The sequence below is a fragment of the Calidris pugnax genome, unplaced genomic scaffold, assembly GCF_001431845.1.
Source record: "Calidris pugnax isolate Ruff unplaced genomic scaffold, ASM143184v1 scaffold24, whole genome shotgun sequence".
NCBI classification, from domain to species: Eukaryota; Metazoa; Chordata; class Aves; order Charadriiformes; family Scolopacidae; genus Calidris; species Calidris pugnax.
In genome coordinates, this window is record NW_015090922.1 from 33,838,893 (window position 1) to 33,858,652 (window position 19,760).

Here is a 19,760-nt window from a genome sequence, read left to right on the forward strand (position 1 = left end):
GATATGAGTTACAATAACATGCATCTTTACTTCCTTGAAAGAGTGCATAATGAGACCTGATTTAAATATGTTCTGTTTTTAAGAAACATCCCATGTGTTTTCTTTGAAATTAGCTTTGCCTTCATCTGTTGGAACTGCTGAGCTGCTCCTTGAATTATTCTGTACAAGCCTGCGCAATTCAAAAGAGGAAAAAAGAAGCTGTAAATCAACAGTGCATAATTTTGGAAGCCCACTTACTATGCTCAAAAAATAATTTAAAGATGCAATTGAAGGAAATAGGTGCTTACAGGATACACTGAACAGTGTGAAAATTCATGAATAGCAAAAGTTTTTCTAATTTTTCAAGAGTGGAAAACGTGCAGCTTCAGCTGCAAAGCATTCCCAACAGAAATTTTGGAAGGCCTTGGTTTAGGCAAATTTCTTGTCTATAAATTCAGGCAGTAAGTTTTAAAATGTTAGCTTGTAAGAAGAGTTCGTTTTTATATTAGAAATCAAGCATCTCTAATGAAGAGAGGACAAATGGGTTAGATTATAACAGAATAAATAACATGTAATTTTCAAAGATATAATGGGAAAAACATGTTTCTCAGTTACTGAAAGAAGAACAAATCAAAATAGAGAGTCAATCAGGTAGTTTAACACTCCTTTTTTCCCTTCCCTGAGAGAAGGAATGTATTAGTGGGGTCCTGAGTTACTCTGCCATAGCTAAGTAACTTGAAGAGTGTCACTTGTACCTGCCAAATGAATCTTGGAATGCTGTTCGTAGTTGTTGCTCTGTGTATTGCTGGGTAAAACATTTCAACAGCATAGTTTTTTAAGTCTCTGTCCATCTACCAGTAGAAGAATTCCTCCAGGTTGCAAAGGAGGATTTTTTTAAATTATTCTTGGCTAGTATTATTTAAGGTCAGCTCTGAAAGCTGTTTATGTTGACACTGCATCAGCACACCATATTTTACGTTTCCAGGGGTTTTTTTCCCTTCTTCCATAAGAAGCGAGAATGTCTAAAATTAGTGTTGGTTTCACCAGGGATCTTTAAAAATCCACATCCTTGTTATGTAGGAAATAAGAATGAATTTGAAAATGCACTAAAGCGGTTGGAAGCATGTGGGATTTGGTAATCTGTCACCTGTCATATTACTAAGGGAAGTTAAGCTTCCCGTTTATACCATCACCTGAAATATACAGAAATTGTACAATTTTGAGTATGAAATATGGTGGTATGATTTACTGCCGAAGTCACGTAGACCTCCTTTTTGTATGACCAAAATAGCTTTAAAATATCATTGTACTTTTATAAATATAAAGGAGCATAGTATGGCGAAAAAAATAATTATGCTCTCTGTGTGCTCAGTGTCCACATTTTCATTTTGCCTTCACATCTGCAAACCCACAGGACTCAAAAAATACCTGCATCCATGTGTTTACCTTATAAATGGACAGTTTCAGTGACAAGTTTTGAGATGCTTCCCTTAAGTCTTTTGTCATACCTTCACTTATTATTTATTTAATCTACACCAAAGTTGTAGTATTTTCTCCTGATTTTCTTCCTGAAAAGTATAACTAGCTACAGGGAAAGAATTCTTCCTCTACAAAAGCTGTGCTATGCTCAAAGCTGGACAAATGCTTTAACTGTTTTAGTCTTTAATGACAAACAAGAGGGAATGAAGTGACACAGTAATATACTCTGCTGAAAAAGGTGCATCCGTTCTGAGTAGCCATTGAGGAGGTATCTTTTGCAAAACTAAATAAAACATGATTGCACTTCTTATTATAGAAAAATCTTTAATACAATAATCGATTTCAGTATTGCAGCTTTTATGTGCCTTGCTGGACTTTTTATGACTTGCTTTCATTCTGTAGTGTTCTTGTAGGTGTGATTTTTTTCCAATGAAATCTTTCTTCAGTTCACTCAAGACAGATGATATTTGAGCTCGAGATTAGATTTATACATGAGTTTGTTTTTTGTTCTGTTGCAGAGAGGTTTGCCTGGAAGGAAGAGAGGGTATTATTGGTATATTTGGTTGTTGTTGCATCATGTACTCTCATTGCTGTTCTTGTTTACTGGCAGAAAGAGAGAGACAGGGAGATATATCAAGTATTGCTAAGAAATAAGGAATAAAGTTGTGCAAGTCTGAGTGGCTGTCCTGAAAATTATTTTTATGGCTATGTCTGTTTTAAAAAAAAAAAAGTATAATCCATAATGTAAGAAGTCTGTGGTGTGCTGCAGATACTCTTCTTTACTACTAAGTTATATCAATGTTATTATTTCATTTGCAAGGTTTCCTTCATGAAAAATATTTTGTTGTCAAGATACATTAATAAGGAATACTGTGGGTTACTTAGAGTTGATGGGCCAAAGTCTTAAAACCTTTGTGTTGTCAAACTCAATTTGAACAGCTTTAGTGGCAGGGATGCTGGAGGGGGACAGAAAATTAAATCCAAGGTCTCTTAGGTCAGACTTGATTGAAGTTTTATTGAGGGTGATCAGGAGAAATTGATGAACACAATATGTGAAGGTAAACAGGAGAGACACAGCAAGAGAGATCCATTTCTAAATCATTTCTATCTGCTGAAATTTACTGGTAGGCTCAAAATCTATCATAGTCTCCTTTTGCTTGCATGCTTTGAAAATATTTGGGAAAACGCATGGAGGAAAACAAAAGGGTTATTCTAGAAAGATTTCCTACTTCACACTGAAGTACTCACCTGACAAAAGTCTTTGAAATTAAAAGTTAAGATTGTATTTTAATGATGCATCAGCATAGGCTCTACTAACCAAAAGCTTTTTAAATGGGTAAGTTTTGGGCCTTAATTGCACAGTACTGATAATGGCTTCCCGTCTTCATTTTTCCTGAAGCAAATGCCTGCATAGAGAGTGTTTTCATGATTTGTAAAATATGGATGATTTTGAAGAGTCTTATTCTAATGTGTGTTATGTGGAATTAAAATATTGACACATGTTGTGCTGCTTTTTGCAATACTTCGGTTTCTGTAAAAAAAAACAATTTTTTTTTTTTTTACAAAGTAGGGCTTGGTTTTTAAATGACAATTTTTGTTGCTTATTAAACATATTATATACTGAATCCTACAGATAATAATGCTTGTTCTTCTTATTGTTATTATTGCTATACAAAGCATGTAGAGATAACACTGTTCTGAAGAGTTTTTTGTACAAAGGCAGTAGTTAATGGTTACTGAAGATAGGCCTGTATAATGCAAGTTCCTAAGTGTAATGGAGGTTAGCACACTTTTGGTGATTAGTTTTAGTTGGATTTTGTTTTGCTTTGGTTTTTTGGTTTTATTTTTGTTGGGTTTGTGGGGTTTTTTAATTTAATTTGGAGCAGAAGTAGAGTGAGAAGGAGTTGAAGGATTTGGGAAGATAAGGAGAATAAAGGAATAAAGTAGGGGAGAATAGGGGGGAAATAACATCTTTCCTTCTGCTAAGCTAAAATCAAAACAAATGCCTTTTTGCCTTTTTGTGGCATCAAGACACTTACTGAGGAGAAGGATAAGGTAGCATTTGTGAGACTATCATTGTAACTGTTTTTCAGAGTTTTTTCTAGTGGAAAGGACTCATTTTATTATGTAATGTTGAGAACACTGATGAACTGCTTCTCTTGAGCTGGAATGGGGCCTGAAGAGATTGTGTCAGCCAAATAAACCTTGATTTTGTAATTAGAGCTAAAAAATATATTGGAAAAATTAAGCATAGCATTTTAATAATGTTAAAGTATCTTCTTGTGTGTTTCTATTGGTGGAAGGACAAATAAAACATGCAAAGCATTTTCCTTCTAGGTGGGAGAGATTTATACTTAAAAAATTGAATGGAAGAAAATGTTTCTAAGAAACGTTACAGCTGACTGCTTATGAATGCGTTTTTTAAAAAAAAACGAGTTCTGGTTACATATCTTCTAAGTTTTAAAAATATTAATAGATAGACAAATAACACATATCTTTATCTAAGGAATGTGAAGTACTTTTGCAATTATTTTTCACAATTGTGAAATTATCTTCTCAAGTTTCAGTAGATGCAATTTTCTGTTGTTCCAGCTACCAAAAAAGAAAAATAGTCTGTTGTAGTAATCCACTACATATTAGCAATCCTGTTAATAGCAATAAATCCCTACTCTTTTTTTTTTCATAAGTCAAATGTCATAGTTTCAGGTTCTGTTAGGTGAGTGTTATTAAAACCTACCACCATCCTCTTTCTTGTGTTCAATTCTTCAAGTAATTCTATGAAAATTGCCCTTATAGCCTCCATGAATTTCCTACCATTTCTTTTTTGTAAAATTTACATTTTATCTTGCAGTCTGAGTGACATATTGGCCGTTACTCACTAGACAGGTCTGGTCATAGAGGTGAAAACAGAAGAAATGGTGTAGAATATGTTGTTCACACGATGAAGTTACAAATGGGATTCTTCTTTCCCTTCCCAAAAGGCACTGAGGCGTGAACTGAAGGATAAAGAGCAAACCATTCTCAATGCTGTGGACCAGGCACGAGTTTTCCTTGCTGACCAACCAATTGAGGGGCCTGAGGAACCAAGGAGGAGCTTGCATTCAAAAACAGGTCAGAAAATAACTATCTTCTGGGAATGGTTAAAAGGAAATAAAAAGAACTTAAATTTCTCTAGTACATTACCGCTCTGCTTTGTAAGTACTTACGTTTTCATGGAAGTAGTAGAAAAATCTCTGTTTTCTTCTTCAATTTTTGATTGAAAACACTGTCATCAGTTCTGATCTTTTCTTTTTTCTTAACATGGTAACATATGCACATTAAATATAGTCAGAATATTATTTAAAGGATACACATTTAAATATATAGATGTCATTATTGCAAAGGTTTACTCCACAAGTAGAAATAAATGTATTCAGTGGCATATCTCATTAGAAGTCAAAGCTTTAGGAAGGCAGTCATTCAAATCTTAAAGATTTGAATGTTTGATGAACTAAGGAATAAACCACAGCTATCCTAGAAATGATATTTGCATAGTATTTGTTGAGGTATTTGTCTGTATCGGAGACCAACAAGGAGGTAATAATTTTTTTCCACCCCACTCCCCATAACTGCAAAATAGCAAAATACACCAAATATCTGTTTAATTAAGTCCTAGAATTATGTTTCTGATATATGCTACAACATTATAAAATCTTACTTTTAATTACATAGGAATTGTTCTTTGAAATGGTATTAATCTGTTTTTACAGAAATAACAGTTGCTGTGTGATGTGAATAATTTATGGTTCTGTACAATTTACAAAATGACAGTATAGCTGCTTATATCGAGTTAGTTTTTTTCTTCCCATACATCTTCCTATACATCTTCATCACAAACTTTTAAAGTTAGAAACAACTAATCTTTCCTGCATCCATAGTTGATGTTATTTCTGTGCAAATTTTTATGTTGTTTCCTATTCCCTAATTCAACTTTGTGATAAAGTTTGAATAGCTGGTGATTAAAGCCAATGAACCATTTTTCCCTGTGGTTAGTTCTGGTACCTCAGCTGCTGTAATGTATCTTACTGCTATCTTCATCACAAACTTTTAAAGTTAGAAACAACTAATCTTTCCTGCATCCATAGTTGATGTTATTTCTGTGCAAATTTTTATGTGGTTTCCTATTCCCTAATTCAACTTTGTGATAAAGTTTGAATAGCTGGTGATTAAAGCCAATGAACCATTTTTTGAGTACGTGGGTTCTGGTACCTCAGCTGCTGTAATGTATCTTACTGCTTCCTTTTTAAACTCTTGGCTCCTGAAAACATTCTGTTTGTCTTTACCCTCAAACTTATTCGATATATATCACGTCTAGTGTTTCAGTCGGTCCAAATCACAAGGAAGCTTACAGTTGAAAAATAAGAAAAGCTTGCTTTATGTTTGCTCATTCTTTCACAAAAAAAGTTGGAAGTCACAGACTCTCCTCTGTGAAGTCATAGAACCACCCATCACAAATGATGCCAATGCATAAAATGTTACCAGTATAAAATGTTCGTTTTCTAGCAGGGGTTGATATCAATAATCTAATGTTGACTGAAAGTGCAAGAGCAAACTTCAGATGGTGATACGCATCATAAATTCTTTTTATGCATTCTATTATTATTATTTTTATTTACATTGTGCTATACAGATGGCAGTGATAACAGAATAGCAGGGGATTTGATGACCATGCTAAACTACCTAACAATAATGGCCACTCAGATGGTCTGCAAGTGGTGTAGTCTAGTCTCTTGTCTAGTCATCATATTTGAAAATTGATCTATCAAATAGACTAGGAAGCTTCAAAGATGTTCATTGAACTCACTTTCCTCTAAGTAATTCCATAGACTTACTTTTTTTTGAGTACGTGGTGGGTTAGTCTTGGCTACCAGCCAGACTCCCACCTGTCTGCTCACTCACTTCTTCCACCTCAGTGGGATGGAAGCAGAAGATAGAAAGGAGTGAGAAAGCTCATGGGTCAAGATGAAGACAGACGCAGACCCCTTACAAACTACTGTTATAGGCCAAGTAGATTTATCTTGGGGAAAATAAACTATTTATTTTCATTTAAAATAAAAATAAAATAATAAAAATAAAAAATAATAAATCAAAATTAAAAAAAAAAAAGTAAATTGCTGATTCGGTAGCGGGGAACAAAAAGACAAAAGTTAAAACCACAGCTTTCCTCTCCTTTTCCTCAGACTCGACTTCTTCGTTCCTGTCTTCTTCATCCCTTGTTATGACTTGTTAGGTCACACCCAGCCTCTTCAACAGGTCAATGAGTTGTGTGATACAGTGGGAAGATGGTGGGTCCATGGTCAGCTTGGCAGTTTCTCTCTGCTGCCCTTTTCTTCTCCCACCTTTCCTCCGCCCTAGTGCTGGGATCTCCATGGGGAATATCTGCCCTTCCATGGAGCTCCTTTTCCTCCCCTGACCTGTGTGTTTCCTATGTTGTTTCTCCTTTTTATTCCCTCTATCTCTCTCTGATATTTTCTGCTGTTTCTTAAATACTTTTCCTGAGGTGTCACTGGTGTGGCTGAGAGCCTCAGCTGTGGGCTGTGGTGGGTCTCCTGGTTCTGGCTGTTCCTTGCATGGGGCAGTCCTGGTCTCTCCTCACAGAGACCCCTGTGTAGCCCCCACTGCCAGCAGTGGGCACATGCACCCTGCACAGAGCAGTTACGCTTTCTGTAGATTAATAGACTTTCAGGCCAAAAGGCGTCTTTGAATCATCTGCTCTGATCTCTTATATATCATAAGCTGTTAAATTTCACCCAGGACTGAGTCTAGTAAATTTTTTCTGACAAGTAATGCCATCGATCTCTGGAAAGCTGCATCTCTGGATTTGAAGACATCCAGACACATACAGTTTTTCTTCTGATTAACCATTTTTAGTAAAGGTTGTGGATGTAAGTTTTTAAAATGTTTTTTTTTTATTTATTTTTTTTTTATTTTCTGTCAGCTTCTAAATCACTGGTATTCTCTGCAATAGATTGTTTACTCGTTAACTTCGGTGAAGTACACTTTATATGTTGTTAAAGGGGAAGGATTTGAACATGATTTGGGCTGCTTCTGTAATACAAATAGCAAAAACTTTTTTTTTTTTTTTTTAAATCAAAATTGCATTGATGAGAAAAACACTTTTTCTTGAGGCTATTACTTACCTTGTGTAATGGCAGAGGTGTTTAGCGGGGAGGGTTAGCTAACCTGAAGAGGATAAAGGTTGTAAAATCACTTTCTATTTTCTTAAACCTCTCCTTTTCCATCTTTTCCATCCACATCTTTTTTTTCTTTCCCCCTCCGTCTCTAGATCTTTTCATGCCAGGTGAGGGCATTGTTGCAAGGATGAGGAATGAGAAAGATTTAGGAGAAAACTGATAAGAATCAGTTTTAAACTTTACCAAACGAGGCCGATTATAAGGACCTGTACATACAGACATTCATTGTTCCATTCAAAGAGAAGATTTGTTATAGGATTCCTTATGGTAACCCATTATTGTCTATTATGTTGTTGTTAATTTCAGTTATATCACAAGAATGTAAAATCAGGTTATAAGCAAGCCTTGGTTTCTTCTTTCTAAATTTCCCAGAGTTATATGAACCAATGATAGCGCTTTGCTGAAATTATGTCCTTAAAATTCCACTGTTGCAGTGAGGGAGTGGAGATAATTTTTTTAGAATATAACATAAACTAACACCCTACAGATTACCGCAGGCTAATTCACTGCAAAACGCTGATTCTCACTGCAATAGTGAATGTTTCCAGGAGTCTGCAGTATTGTCAAAGTACTTCAGTAGCTTCTACTTTTCTTACAGCAATCTGATTCCTAGCTTTGAAAGCTGTTACTTGGTAGCAAAGGCAGTTGTGATAAACACAACATTTAAAATTAAGTATTTACCATCTGTTATCTCCTCTTAACTGAAAGTGTAGAAAACCCCATAAATCACATCTATGTTATAGGAGAAATATCCTTAATCGATATCAGTGAATTACATGCATATACTTTATTTAAACTTGTAGACACACAAGTTATTTCAGACATAAATAAAAGTCAAGCTTCTTTGCTTCATACCACTGAACACTTTCAGATAAGTTCTTTGCCATAGTTTTTCCTCTTAGCAAGGAAGATCTCACTGGAAATAGGCAATTTGCTGTTTTCTGATGTATATAGCAGGCAGCATTTCTATTCCCATCTTGTGCCTGTCCACCAGCTATCACACACCACTGGAATAGTTTTTTGTTCTCTGCTGTGCAGCTGGGCTGAGCATGAAGACTTGGGCGTGAAAATTAGGAGTGCTTTGGAGACTGAAGAGGGTATGGCCCACTGGAGGTCAGCAGAATCATGCCCAGAAACTATTTACACTATTTTGACCATTTCTATCTCTGTTTTAGTTGGAGTTCATTCACTTGTGACTTTTGAGAGTTTCTTCGTAAGACTAGAGAAACGTGCCGTAACCCATGAGAGAATCTCAAACTAAGTATTTCGCTCCTTTCTGAACAGATCTCTTAGCCACTCTCCAAGTTTGGTCAACCTGGGTAGAGCCTTGAATTTCTTCATGCAGAGTCTGTGTGGTTGCCTGCTTAGTGTAATAGTAGTAGAGTTCAAGGAAATTGTTTCTGTTTGCTGGGTGATGCGGACTTAAGAAGCTTTAAGCCTGAATTTTTACCAGCAGAGTATTGGAAACAGGCTGACCTGAGGCCATAGTGGTTAATTTTGTTATTATTTCTTTCTAACCATGAGGACCTCAGGAGATAAGCAGAGTTATATTCGTTCTTAACCTATGTGCTATGTTATGGCCTGGTTTTAGCTGAAACACAGGATGCTTCTCGGGTGGAAGCCATGTTCTTAAAGTTCAACTTTCTTTAAAGACTCCAGAAACCAGTAAAGCTTTATCTGAAAGAGAATTCTCAGTTACACTACTAACAACACGGATGACTGATGGATGCCAAGGGTTAGGACCTTGCCTGAAAGAAAATTCCTTTCTTATGCTCTAGAGCAAGCACAGTTCAAAGTCATTGTAAATGAGCCTCAAGAAAACAGATTGGAAATTGCAGGATATTGAACAAGAAGTGTATAGAGGAGGAAACTTGCTTAGAACGTTCAAAAAGTTCAGAACATTGTTCAGAACATTTAAGTTGTTATAGGACACCATCAAGTCAGGGAGCCCTCTCTTTTGTGCTGACTTGTCTTTATTTTATATTTTTGCATTGTTTTGGAATAAAATAGATGCCTTTGTTTTGTTTTGAAATGCTGTTAGGGGATGTATATCTGTCTCTTGCAGCCTTGCTGAAGAGCTACCTGCCATATGTGCTGTGCTAGAAAAAAAAAAATCTTTATTGATCCTTGGAAGAAATAAAAGGCCTGTTACAATCTGCAGTTGAAGTGCTTTGGAGAGAAACATAAGATTAATTCCTTACTTACCTGGAGTAACTGGGATACAGTTTTTAAAGCCTTCTCTCTACTAGTACTCTCTTCAACAGGAATTGAAGACGTAGTAGCTTAGTGAGACTATAACTGTACTGTTATTTTTGGATTTTTCTGGGTTTGTGGCAGGAGCAGACTAAAAAGGAATTAATATGTAATTTATGTTCTTGGATCAACACAAACTTTGGACATCCATTGTGCAAAACTATTGAGAACTTGCTTTGTATCACACCATTTATTACAAAATGGTGCCTTTTTTTTAGTGAAAAGTAATACATGTCTTTTGATTATGTTGACAAATTATACTAGTTATGCTGGATAAATGCATGGTTCTGGGGATTGTTGTAATCTTCTTTAGTGTTCTGGACACAGATACTACGGGACGACTTAATTACCTCTTTTAACTAGAAGCTGTTTTCTCTGTTTCGTCCTTCTGTGTCTTTCACACCAGCACCCACTGGGAAATATCAACAAATGTTATTAAAAGATATGTATATTTGTTAGCATTGTTCTCATTTGTCTTTATCTGGAGCCTGTACTCTGGGCCCTTTCCAGAACTGTTCCTCATGCATGAGGTTAATGGCTTTCATTTTCTCTGCTTTTGCAATTCTGTCTTTTGCAGACCAAAGGCAATTTGTCTTTTATCCTGCAGAGACTTTCCTCATTCACTCCTTATTTAATTATATTTCTTTGGTTTGAAGAACTTTCAGTTTTGGTAGAAGAAAACCTAAATGGGCTAAGATGAAAATGACTGCTTTTTCTTTGTTTTAACTACATATGCAATAGACATCTGAGTAGGAGAAAAAGGTGACACACTGGGTTATGCTTGCATGATTGAATGCTTGGAGTCTGACTAATTGCTATGTTTCCACATTAGCCAGTTGCTGCTTATTCTTTAAACTTCCTATTCCCATCCCATCAGAACTAAGTTTTCTGTCAAGATTGTTAGAAACCCAGAGAATGCTTTTGCTGGAGCGATGCTAAAGGCTTCATCATGCAATGATAGCACTGCTCTTAGTTTTTCTGCTTGGGAGTTTGACAATGTGCCATTGTGTCTGTTCAAATGCTCTGAAAGTGTTTCATAATGATTACAATGCTGTGTCACCCACTGTTTTTTTGCTGCAACGATTGATTGAACCAAGGAAGATACAACATTTGACATAATGGGAGAGTGAAGGGGCATGAAGTCAGCTCCAGTTCTAGCATATTTTCTTAAGAATATAGCAAAAGCAATAGGAATTTAATGTAATTGTGGCAAGGCGGAAAGAGATCGCTAGTTCAAATCCATATAATGAGGATCAAGCAAAATTGCTTAGAATCGAAACTGCTAGAGCTAGGAATCGTTTAAGAGACCTGAAATGAATTCTTAAGGATTTTCTTCACTGGTAATTTTCCTAAGTAAGCATTCTCCATATATGTAAGCATGTAAGGAAGCTATATGCTGTAAAGTTCATGCTTGAAAGTTTTACTTCCATGGCACTCTGTCTCTGGTAGAGACACAGAAAAGCGTTGGTGCTTTCATTGTTTTCTTTGCGACAAAAATTGCTTTTTAAAATCAATTTTTTTCCACTACAAAAGCAGACTTTTTTTTTTCTGCTCTTTCTGCCTGACTGCAAGGTCAGTTAATATCTTTCCTCCCTGGTAAACAGATGGTCCAGTGAATATAGGCTTTTCTTACTTTCTGAGCAGCTGCTAAAGTGGAGATAATGCAATAAGTACCATTTAAAAAAAAAAGGGGGAGGGGGAGAAGGAAAAACGTTGATTATTCAGGAGACTATATTAAGTGGGGACCAAAAAAGCAACAACCACTGTGTAGTGTTTTTTCACAGCAAAAAGGAACTCTGTGTGCTGTTGTGTTTAATGACAGACTGGTGAAACAAATTCCAAACTCATAGAACAAAGTTTTCACTGTTAAGGCATTTTTAATGAGGTTTACAATTCTGTGCTATACAACCAATACGTTGGAGAATGTGTTATCTGCTTAAAAAAAAAAGTAATGTGTTGCTCATTAATAAGTTGGGGTTTTGTGATGGAAAACATGAAGTTTTACAACATTTATTTCTCTCTTAAATGAGTAGATGCTGAATAGTTTTATAGCTCATAAAAATGGGAGTTTTACTTTATTTCTCTAGTAAATGTCTTTTTAGGGCAAGATAACAAGCATTTCTAAGGCTTTTGTGAAATAAAGCAGTCTTGCAATGAATTAAGATTTTTCAAATAAAATGTGTGGCAGGTGCCCTTGTACAATCACACTGATTTGACAAATGATCTTAAAAGATGTTTCAGTTTTCAGTTCTGTTGGGATACTTGTATCACCCCAGTCAATCTGGACTTTTTTTCCCTCCCAAAATATGTGACTGGCCTACCAATGGATAAAGCTGCCTTGTTTTAGGTGGCCAAAGTCAGGCTGTTGTTGCCATTTTCTATTCCCATTTATTGCTACAGCCACTTTTTCCTTATTACTTCTGCTGGAGTGAGAATCACTCATCAAATCTGTTGCGTCAGTATCTTTATGGACAACCAAAAAGTTTTGCAAGATTTGCAGCTCTAAAGTTTTCAGCATCTTACTTGACAGGTGACTGATCATTTTAAATGACCTGTTAATAATCCAGTTTAGAACTGTTAAACCATTCCAGCTTCCTACTCTTTTATGCAGAATTAGCAGGATTTGGCTGTGATAACAGATAAAGGATGATGCAAGCACATGAAGTTGGGTAAAAATGGCAGATTACACCTTTGCATCTGTGTACTAAAGTTTTCAGCATCTTCCTTGACAGGTGACTGATCATTTTAAATGACCTGTTAATAATCCAGTTTAGAACTGTTAAACCATTCCAGCTTCCTACTCTTTTATGCAGAATTAGCAGGATTTGGCTGTGATAACAGATAAAGGATGATGCAAGCACATGAAGTTGGGTAAAAATGGCAGATTACACCTTTGCATCTGTGTAACTTCTACTTAGTTCAGTTTCTGGGTATAATGTCCCCTATATTCACATTTTTAAGATGTCAACAAACACTGTGTCAGGAATTTTCTGTCCCCTTTCAATGGAGCTCAGTATTCCCTTTCATTGTGTAATGTGTTCCAACTCTAGGTGCTCCCTTAATCCTCATTTAAAGTCCTGCAGCTTTTACTCCTGAGTCGTGGTTGTCCTCAACCTATAGTTGCAACGTAGGATATAATAGGATACCTCAGCCTATGAGTTATCCTTTGTTACTGAGCTCTGCCTCTAGGTGCAACTTTTCTGCGTGCTGCAATTTAGCTTGGCTTCTAGATTGTTCACAGACCCTTTGTTACTGAACTATAGTGGATTCTCGTTTCTCAATGGTATATTATTATTCTTAATGATGAATAATTCAAAAATTACTTCCAGTAACAACTTCTTTGATATCTATGCAAAAGCAATTTGTAGCTGTTTAAAACAACAGTTTTTATCTGAAAGGGTTTTTTGCTTGGAAATTAAGCTTTATTTCTTTTCCTTTTTCTAAAATCTGTTACAAAGCTTGGGGTAAAGATCATCCCAAAGCAGTGTTGTCCCGTGTTGTAGTTTATTCTACTGTAATTGCTGGAATTCCAGAGACAAGGTACGATTTATCACAGCCTGTCTTTGGTCTTCGTCTTTATTCTGGTCTGTCAGTATTGCAAATTGTGGGTTACTTCCATGTCTCCGTATCCCAGAGCTACATACATATTTTATATCCCTTCGCATCTAGTTAAGCATTCAGGTTTTTGTCACAACTGTACCTCCCTACATTCTTCTCAAATACCCACTTGCCAATGTGGTATCCCTAAGCCTGGCAAGCCTCTGACTTTGCAGGCAGAATGCAATGAGCAGTGCTCTCGTGTGTAGCCTTTGACACCCAGCAAGCCACTGAAATGCATTGGTAAGCTCAACATTTCTTTTTTTCCCTCTCAGCTCCACTCTTTCTTCAAATGTCTCTCTGATTTTTAAAAGAGCTTTTCTACTTCTAGCAGTCAAAACATGCTCTGCAACATACAGCCTAGGTATTTATCTCCCTTCCTTTTGTAATGTTGGCTTTTGTTGGTTGTCCTTACCCCCCATTCTCCTTTGGTTACTGTTGGCGGTACTTTTTTCTCCTACGTAACCACTTCTCATCAAGTTGCCTTGTGCAGCAACAAATGGAATGTATTCTAATCATTAATTTTGTATTAATTACTTGCAGTGTGCTTCTCTACATTGGGTGTTATGGAACAATAGTTGCATCACCAGAGGCATAGTAAGAGAACCTTTGCAACCATAACAGTGCATTTACTTTGACATTCATCTAGCCTTTGAAAAGCAAAAAGCTTCTTCCCCCTCCCCCCGCCTCATTTTTTGTATGTTCCTCTCTCGCCCTCTTTTTCCAAGTTAGCAACTCCCATCTTAGTCAGTTATAATAATTTTAAAGGCAGTGTATCACTAAATAGGAGATCGTATGTCTCATTTGACTTCTGACAAAAATGGTGCTTTCGTCTTTGCATGACTGTGTACAATTCATAGACAACACTTGAATTTTAGTCACAAGAATACTGTGATAAACCTTTTTCAAGGGTTTTATATAGGAGTGACTAGGAGGCCAGTTGGCTTGTTTTCACTGTATGCCACGTTTCTCCCCCTTCTTTTGTTCTCTGGTTTCTGCATTATGTCAAGTTTCCTCTGCTTGCTTCTCTGCCTGCAGAAACCACAAGGTTGTTATGTAGAAGGGGAATTTTCTGAGACTGGCTTTGTTTGTTTGTCATTAGTGAAGCAAGTCTTCCCTAGTGAGTGAAGCCCCCCAACTTTTTTCAGCAAGGCCCCTCTGAGCAGTAGCAACAGGACCTGCTGGGGATGTCTTAGGGTTTTCTTTTTAGCCTTCTGACTGTCTGGGTTTTGGGCAGTATCAGATTGAAGACCCGGGAAAGGCAGCATGTTTTCTTACTGATAGACCACCCGAGTGGTTTGCAGAAATCATCTGCTGTGGAGAAGAGATAAGCCACCAGCTGACTCAGTTCCTGTTGTCAAAGAAGGCTGAGGCGTATCTATGGTGGTGGAGTTCTGTCCCATGTCTTGCAGATTTACCAGAGATTGGGGATTTAAATATAAGCAATTTACTGAAATAATCTGTATCATCTCCTGTAACTATGTCCTGAGGTTGTGTGTTTTCCCATTTTGGTTTTGCTTATTCAGTGGCAGCCGGTCTTTGCTAACATGAATGGGATTTCCATGGTTGCTGGAATGGGATTTAGACACATAAGCCTGAAATTTGTGAGAAATAGCTCACCATAAGCTTGGATCTTCTTCTGTCAACAGGTTCATTGAACATTCTTAGATTTACAAAACCTATTTAGAACAGCTTTTCAGGACTTTGGTGTTAACACAGAAAAGTGGTTGTAAAGCTGCAGAACCACTGTCCATGTGGCACTCAGTACACCTTGGGTTTTGCTAGCAAATGAGACTCAGTACACCTTGGGTTTTGCTAGCAAATAGGAAGAGAAAAGACATCCTGGGGGTAGGATGGAAGGTGGTGGTGAATGATCCAGGAACAAAGCACTGTTCTTGTCCTTTCTGCATGAAATGGTCCCCGGATTCCCTATTGCAGTTTCCAGTAGGGAAGAATGATCTTTGATTTCCTTCCCCTATGCCTCCAAAACTACCAAATCAGCAGCTGCCTTTTGCAGATATCATAATATATGGAAGTCAGCAGTAGTTTCCCATCTTCTGATCAGGCTTTATTTTGACATAAGGAGTGATTAAGGTTTATTTCTCTTATGGCAAGGTGGACCTTCTTCTACCTTGTACCTGCTGAAATAAATTTTGAGTTGACTCTGGATTTGCTGACTGTCTTGAGCATGTACCTGACTGCTTAACTAGACACAAATAAGAGAAAAAATTAACAGTCTAAGTTTTCTTTCCCTCTGCAGAGTTGACTCCTGAGGAGAAAGCCATGAGGATTGCCAAAGCTATGCGTAAGCAGTCAACAGAGGTAAAAGAGAAATGGGAGAACCTAAATGCCAGTGCCAGTATCTGGCAGAAGCAAGTGGACAAAGCATTAGAAAAACTGAAAGACTTGCAGTGTGCCATGGATGACCTTGATGCTGACTTGAAGGAGGCTGAAAACGTGAGGAATGGCTGGAAACCTGTGGGAGACTTGCTTATCGATTCATTACCAGATCACATTGAGAAAACTACAGTAAGTGTGAAGCTCCTGGAAAATACTTGGCCTGTGTGAAAGTCAGACCCCTCCGTTCTTCTACCCCTAGTCAGTACACACTGTATACTTAAATTCTCACCTATAGTTTAAAGTGCTCTTTAAAGACTAGGTCTGAGGTCTAAAAGAAAGTCCAGTGTTGTGCCACGTTCACTGTATTAGCTATGATTCCATAAGCACGTGTGATCAGCAAGCTACAGATCTGTATGGAATATAACAGTTATTAAATGAAAAAAATTGTATTCTAGGATTTAAATATTTTCCTCCTAGAAATACTATCTAATCCAAAGTTAGGCCATGGCTGTGTTTGGAGATTTGCCCAGGCACTGGAATATGAGTAAGCTGAGTCAGTTGTCATCCTAGCAGCTGGCAGTACGTTCTTCTCCTTTTTGAAGTGGCAAGCTGTCAGATCTGTTTGGCCATCATGTATAGCTCCTGTGGGCATACCAGTTCCTGCAGCCAGGGTTCCAGGCCACCCACACAGGGCTCAGCACCCCAAAGCGTGGCTACTCATGATTGGTAGTAGTCGTCCCCTGCTTAGCTCAAGAATGAATATTGCAAGACATCAGAGGACTTTGGGGTCATTTACCTGATTAGTTCACATCTTCAACATGGGACACTGGTGTTAGAAGAATGAAGGGTCATGGGTTCCAACCAGTCTTCTGTAAATGCTCACTCTTTATGCATACGTTAACCTGTGGACTCATACGAAATTAACACAGGACTGCATCATTCCATAGAATCATAAAATCATAGAATGGTTCAGGTTGGAAGGGACCTTAAAGAGCATTGAGTTCCAACAACCCCCCTGCCATGAGCAAGGATACCTCCCACCAGACCAAGTTGCTCAAAGCCCCATCCAGCCTGGCCTTGAACACTTCCAGGGACGAGGCAGCCACAGCTTCCCTGGGAAAACTGTTCCAGTGCCTATTTCAAACGTATCAATGTAAGCATCCTCATTCTCTGAATGTTGTTACTTTCATGTTTAGTGGAACCAAAATCTTTAAAACAAAGGCAGTCAAAATCTATTTATATCAGACTGCTGTTGATTTGAGAAGAGTAATGCATCTCTTCCTTCCCCTCTTACATTTTAGTATAGATGTTAAAGCAAGCATGTAGATGCTGATGCTGAATAGCTCTTTGTTCTCATGTTAAGAAGCAATTTGTCATATCTTGATGGCTTTTTCTGTAAAGACTAGTAAAGCAGAGTCTTTCAGATTTTCATTGCTGTGGAAAACTGAAACATCTGCTGAAGTAATAGGGGCTGCTGCCTGTCCAGAAGCCAAACGTTTCTTTCTTACCAGTAGGTGCCTTCTGTTCCTAGGCTTGATGTGAGAGATTTTGAAGGGAGGTAAATAATTGCATTGTCCAAAGAAAATCTTTTTTCCAGTTGTTTTTGGCCTGTTTCATGATGTTTAATCAAGCCGTTTATAGGACTGAACAATTAACTGCTCTCAGCAAGAAAGTCATTTGATGCATCTTTTCAACTGTAACTAAGACTTGCATCAATTTTGTCTTAATACTGTATTTAGTTCCATTTGATTCAATAAACCTTTTTCTTCTTTTTAATCATTGTAATAGTTCTACTCTACAGTTCTAATCAGGTAAAACATTGGACTCCTGTTCCTTAGAAGATACCTTCCTTCATGCTTTGCTAATTCAATAATAGCTTTTAAATTGAATTTTTGTCAGCTGCTTAATACTGGAAAACTGTAGTTACTGGACATACTTTTTTCTTAAGAGTATTTGACAAGCTGTATACTGCTAAAGCTCCTGATTAGAGCATTGCCTATTTCTGTTCGGAAAGAAAAGCTCTAAAAATACCGAAAAACTGATGTAAATTGTTTTAGGGGTGCAATTCGGGTATGGGTGTTTAGGTAAATTTCTTATGGTTTTTCTCTAAAGATGGATATGAAGGAGTTAATAGGAATATTGAAGTGAGTGAACTTTCTTTGCAGGAGAATTTGGAGTTCTGTACAGTTGTTTTGGATAAGCTGCCACATTGGGCAAATCAGCACCACGTTGAGTTTAGTGTTTTTTGTGCTGCTCAGATGTCCGATAAGCATAAATTTGTGCTTCTTACTCTTACAGGCTTTTAGAGAAGAAATTGCTCCCATCAACTTGAAAGTTAAAACAGTGAATGATTTGTCCAGTCAACTATCTCCACTTGACCTTTATCCATCATTAAAGATGTCTCGTCAACTGGATGATCTTAATATGAGGTGGAAACTCTTACAGGTATTCTTCTGAATGTGTACAGTAGATGGGGGGGATGTTTCTCACTCTCTTCTGTTCTCTTAAAAGATGCATTATTACAATTTGTTTATTATTTCTATCTTTGAGGTGTTACTTTAGTGGTACCAAAGGGAGCTGTCTTTCCTTCTGTTGCTTGACTGAAAGCTTTTCCTTTCAAGCTGACTCAGCAGTTTACTCAAGTCAGTTTACTCAGGAGACTGCATTAATCTCTGGAGACTAGTGGGAACTATTGCTGTGTGCTTTTTTGTGTGCCTTAAAGCAGTATTTTTACTGGATAAGTCATTGTTACTGAAAACTCGTGTACATATTTCTGTTGTGTTTCTGTCTCCTGTGAAATTTGTTTTATTTTGGGTTTGAAGGTTCAGATTCTGCAAGGAATTTAACTTAAGGTGACTTAAGTATTAGTAGACCTATAACAAGATGTAAGTGATAGCACATTTAACATCATACAACAGAAGAGGGTATGCTGCGAGAGAGATTCATATTGCATAGTTATGATTATTGTACTTAAATGGTCTGAGAAAGGTAAATCAATGGGCCTGATTACAGTTCATACTCATGCACAATTTCACAGTGAATAGTTTAATGACATTTCTTACATCAATTGAAGTTCATTTATCAATTTTTGCACTTTCTCACTTTTTTTTTTTGGTAGGAAATTCTTACTGTGAATCAGCTGCTATTTATTTCTTTACCTGGTTTCTAAGGGTGATATTAAGTGTCTGAAAGAATTGGGGGAAGGATTGAGGGTCTGTCGCCTCTAGCTGAGGGTAGTGGGACTGAATTTTCAGAAGCTGGGCATCAGCTTTTGGGCTAGTCGTTTTGAATCAGTCACTCCTGAGGCAAAACTATTAATGTGTCATATCGGTCCTTCCTTTTTGTCATGTAATTTGGTAGTGGATTTCTTTTTTTTTTTTATTAAATCCTCTCAAATTGAGTTAACTAAGCAGCCAAACTACTGCTGGGTGTGCTAGTGCAGTTTCAATTAGTAAACCATGGGGAGTCATGTCAGCCGCTGAAGTGGTATCTTCCAAAATGGTTCTGTGCTGGAAAGGCACAGAGAGATCAATACAATCAAACTGAGACCTGCTGACTGTGGAAATTTGGACAAAGGAAGGTTTGGGAAGAGGTCAGAAACTTCAGCAGTCGGCTGTAGTCACCATGAAACTACTATTGTTTGTTATTGATCTGCAGTACTCGTACAAAAACACTGCAAGATATGAACATGCCTCTCATCAAGAAAATGAAAGAAAAAAGTAGCCTTGAATAGCTGGACATTCAATAAGTGCTATGACACACAGACAACTTAAATTTATTTAACTAAAAGTGAACGTAAACAAGTCTTTTTATTATCATGACCCTTGTGTTATAAAGTAAATGCCATGTAAAAAATTTGTGTATGTGTGTTTATGTGTA

At 37.1% G+C, this 19,760-nt stretch overlaps 1 protein-coding gene across 6 annotated transcripts in view; it reads left to right on the plus strand.

Moving 5' to 3' along the window:
• Positions 1-19,760, plus strand: part of UTRN (utrophin) — a 379,666-nt gene that overhangs the window by 285,456 nt on the left and 74,450 nt on the right. For all 6 annotated transcript variants that reach the window (XM_014950829.1, XM_014950828.1, XM_014950830.1 and 3 more), the window contains 3 exons: positions 4,440-4,569; positions 15,802-16,070; positions 18,180-18,326. In XM_014950829.1, coding sequence (XP_014806315.1) covers positions 4,440-4,569; positions 15,802-16,070; positions 18,180-18,326 — 546 coding nt within the window. The remainder of the gene's footprint in view (positions 1-4,439; positions 4,570-15,801; positions 16,071-18,179; positions 18,327-19,760) is intronic.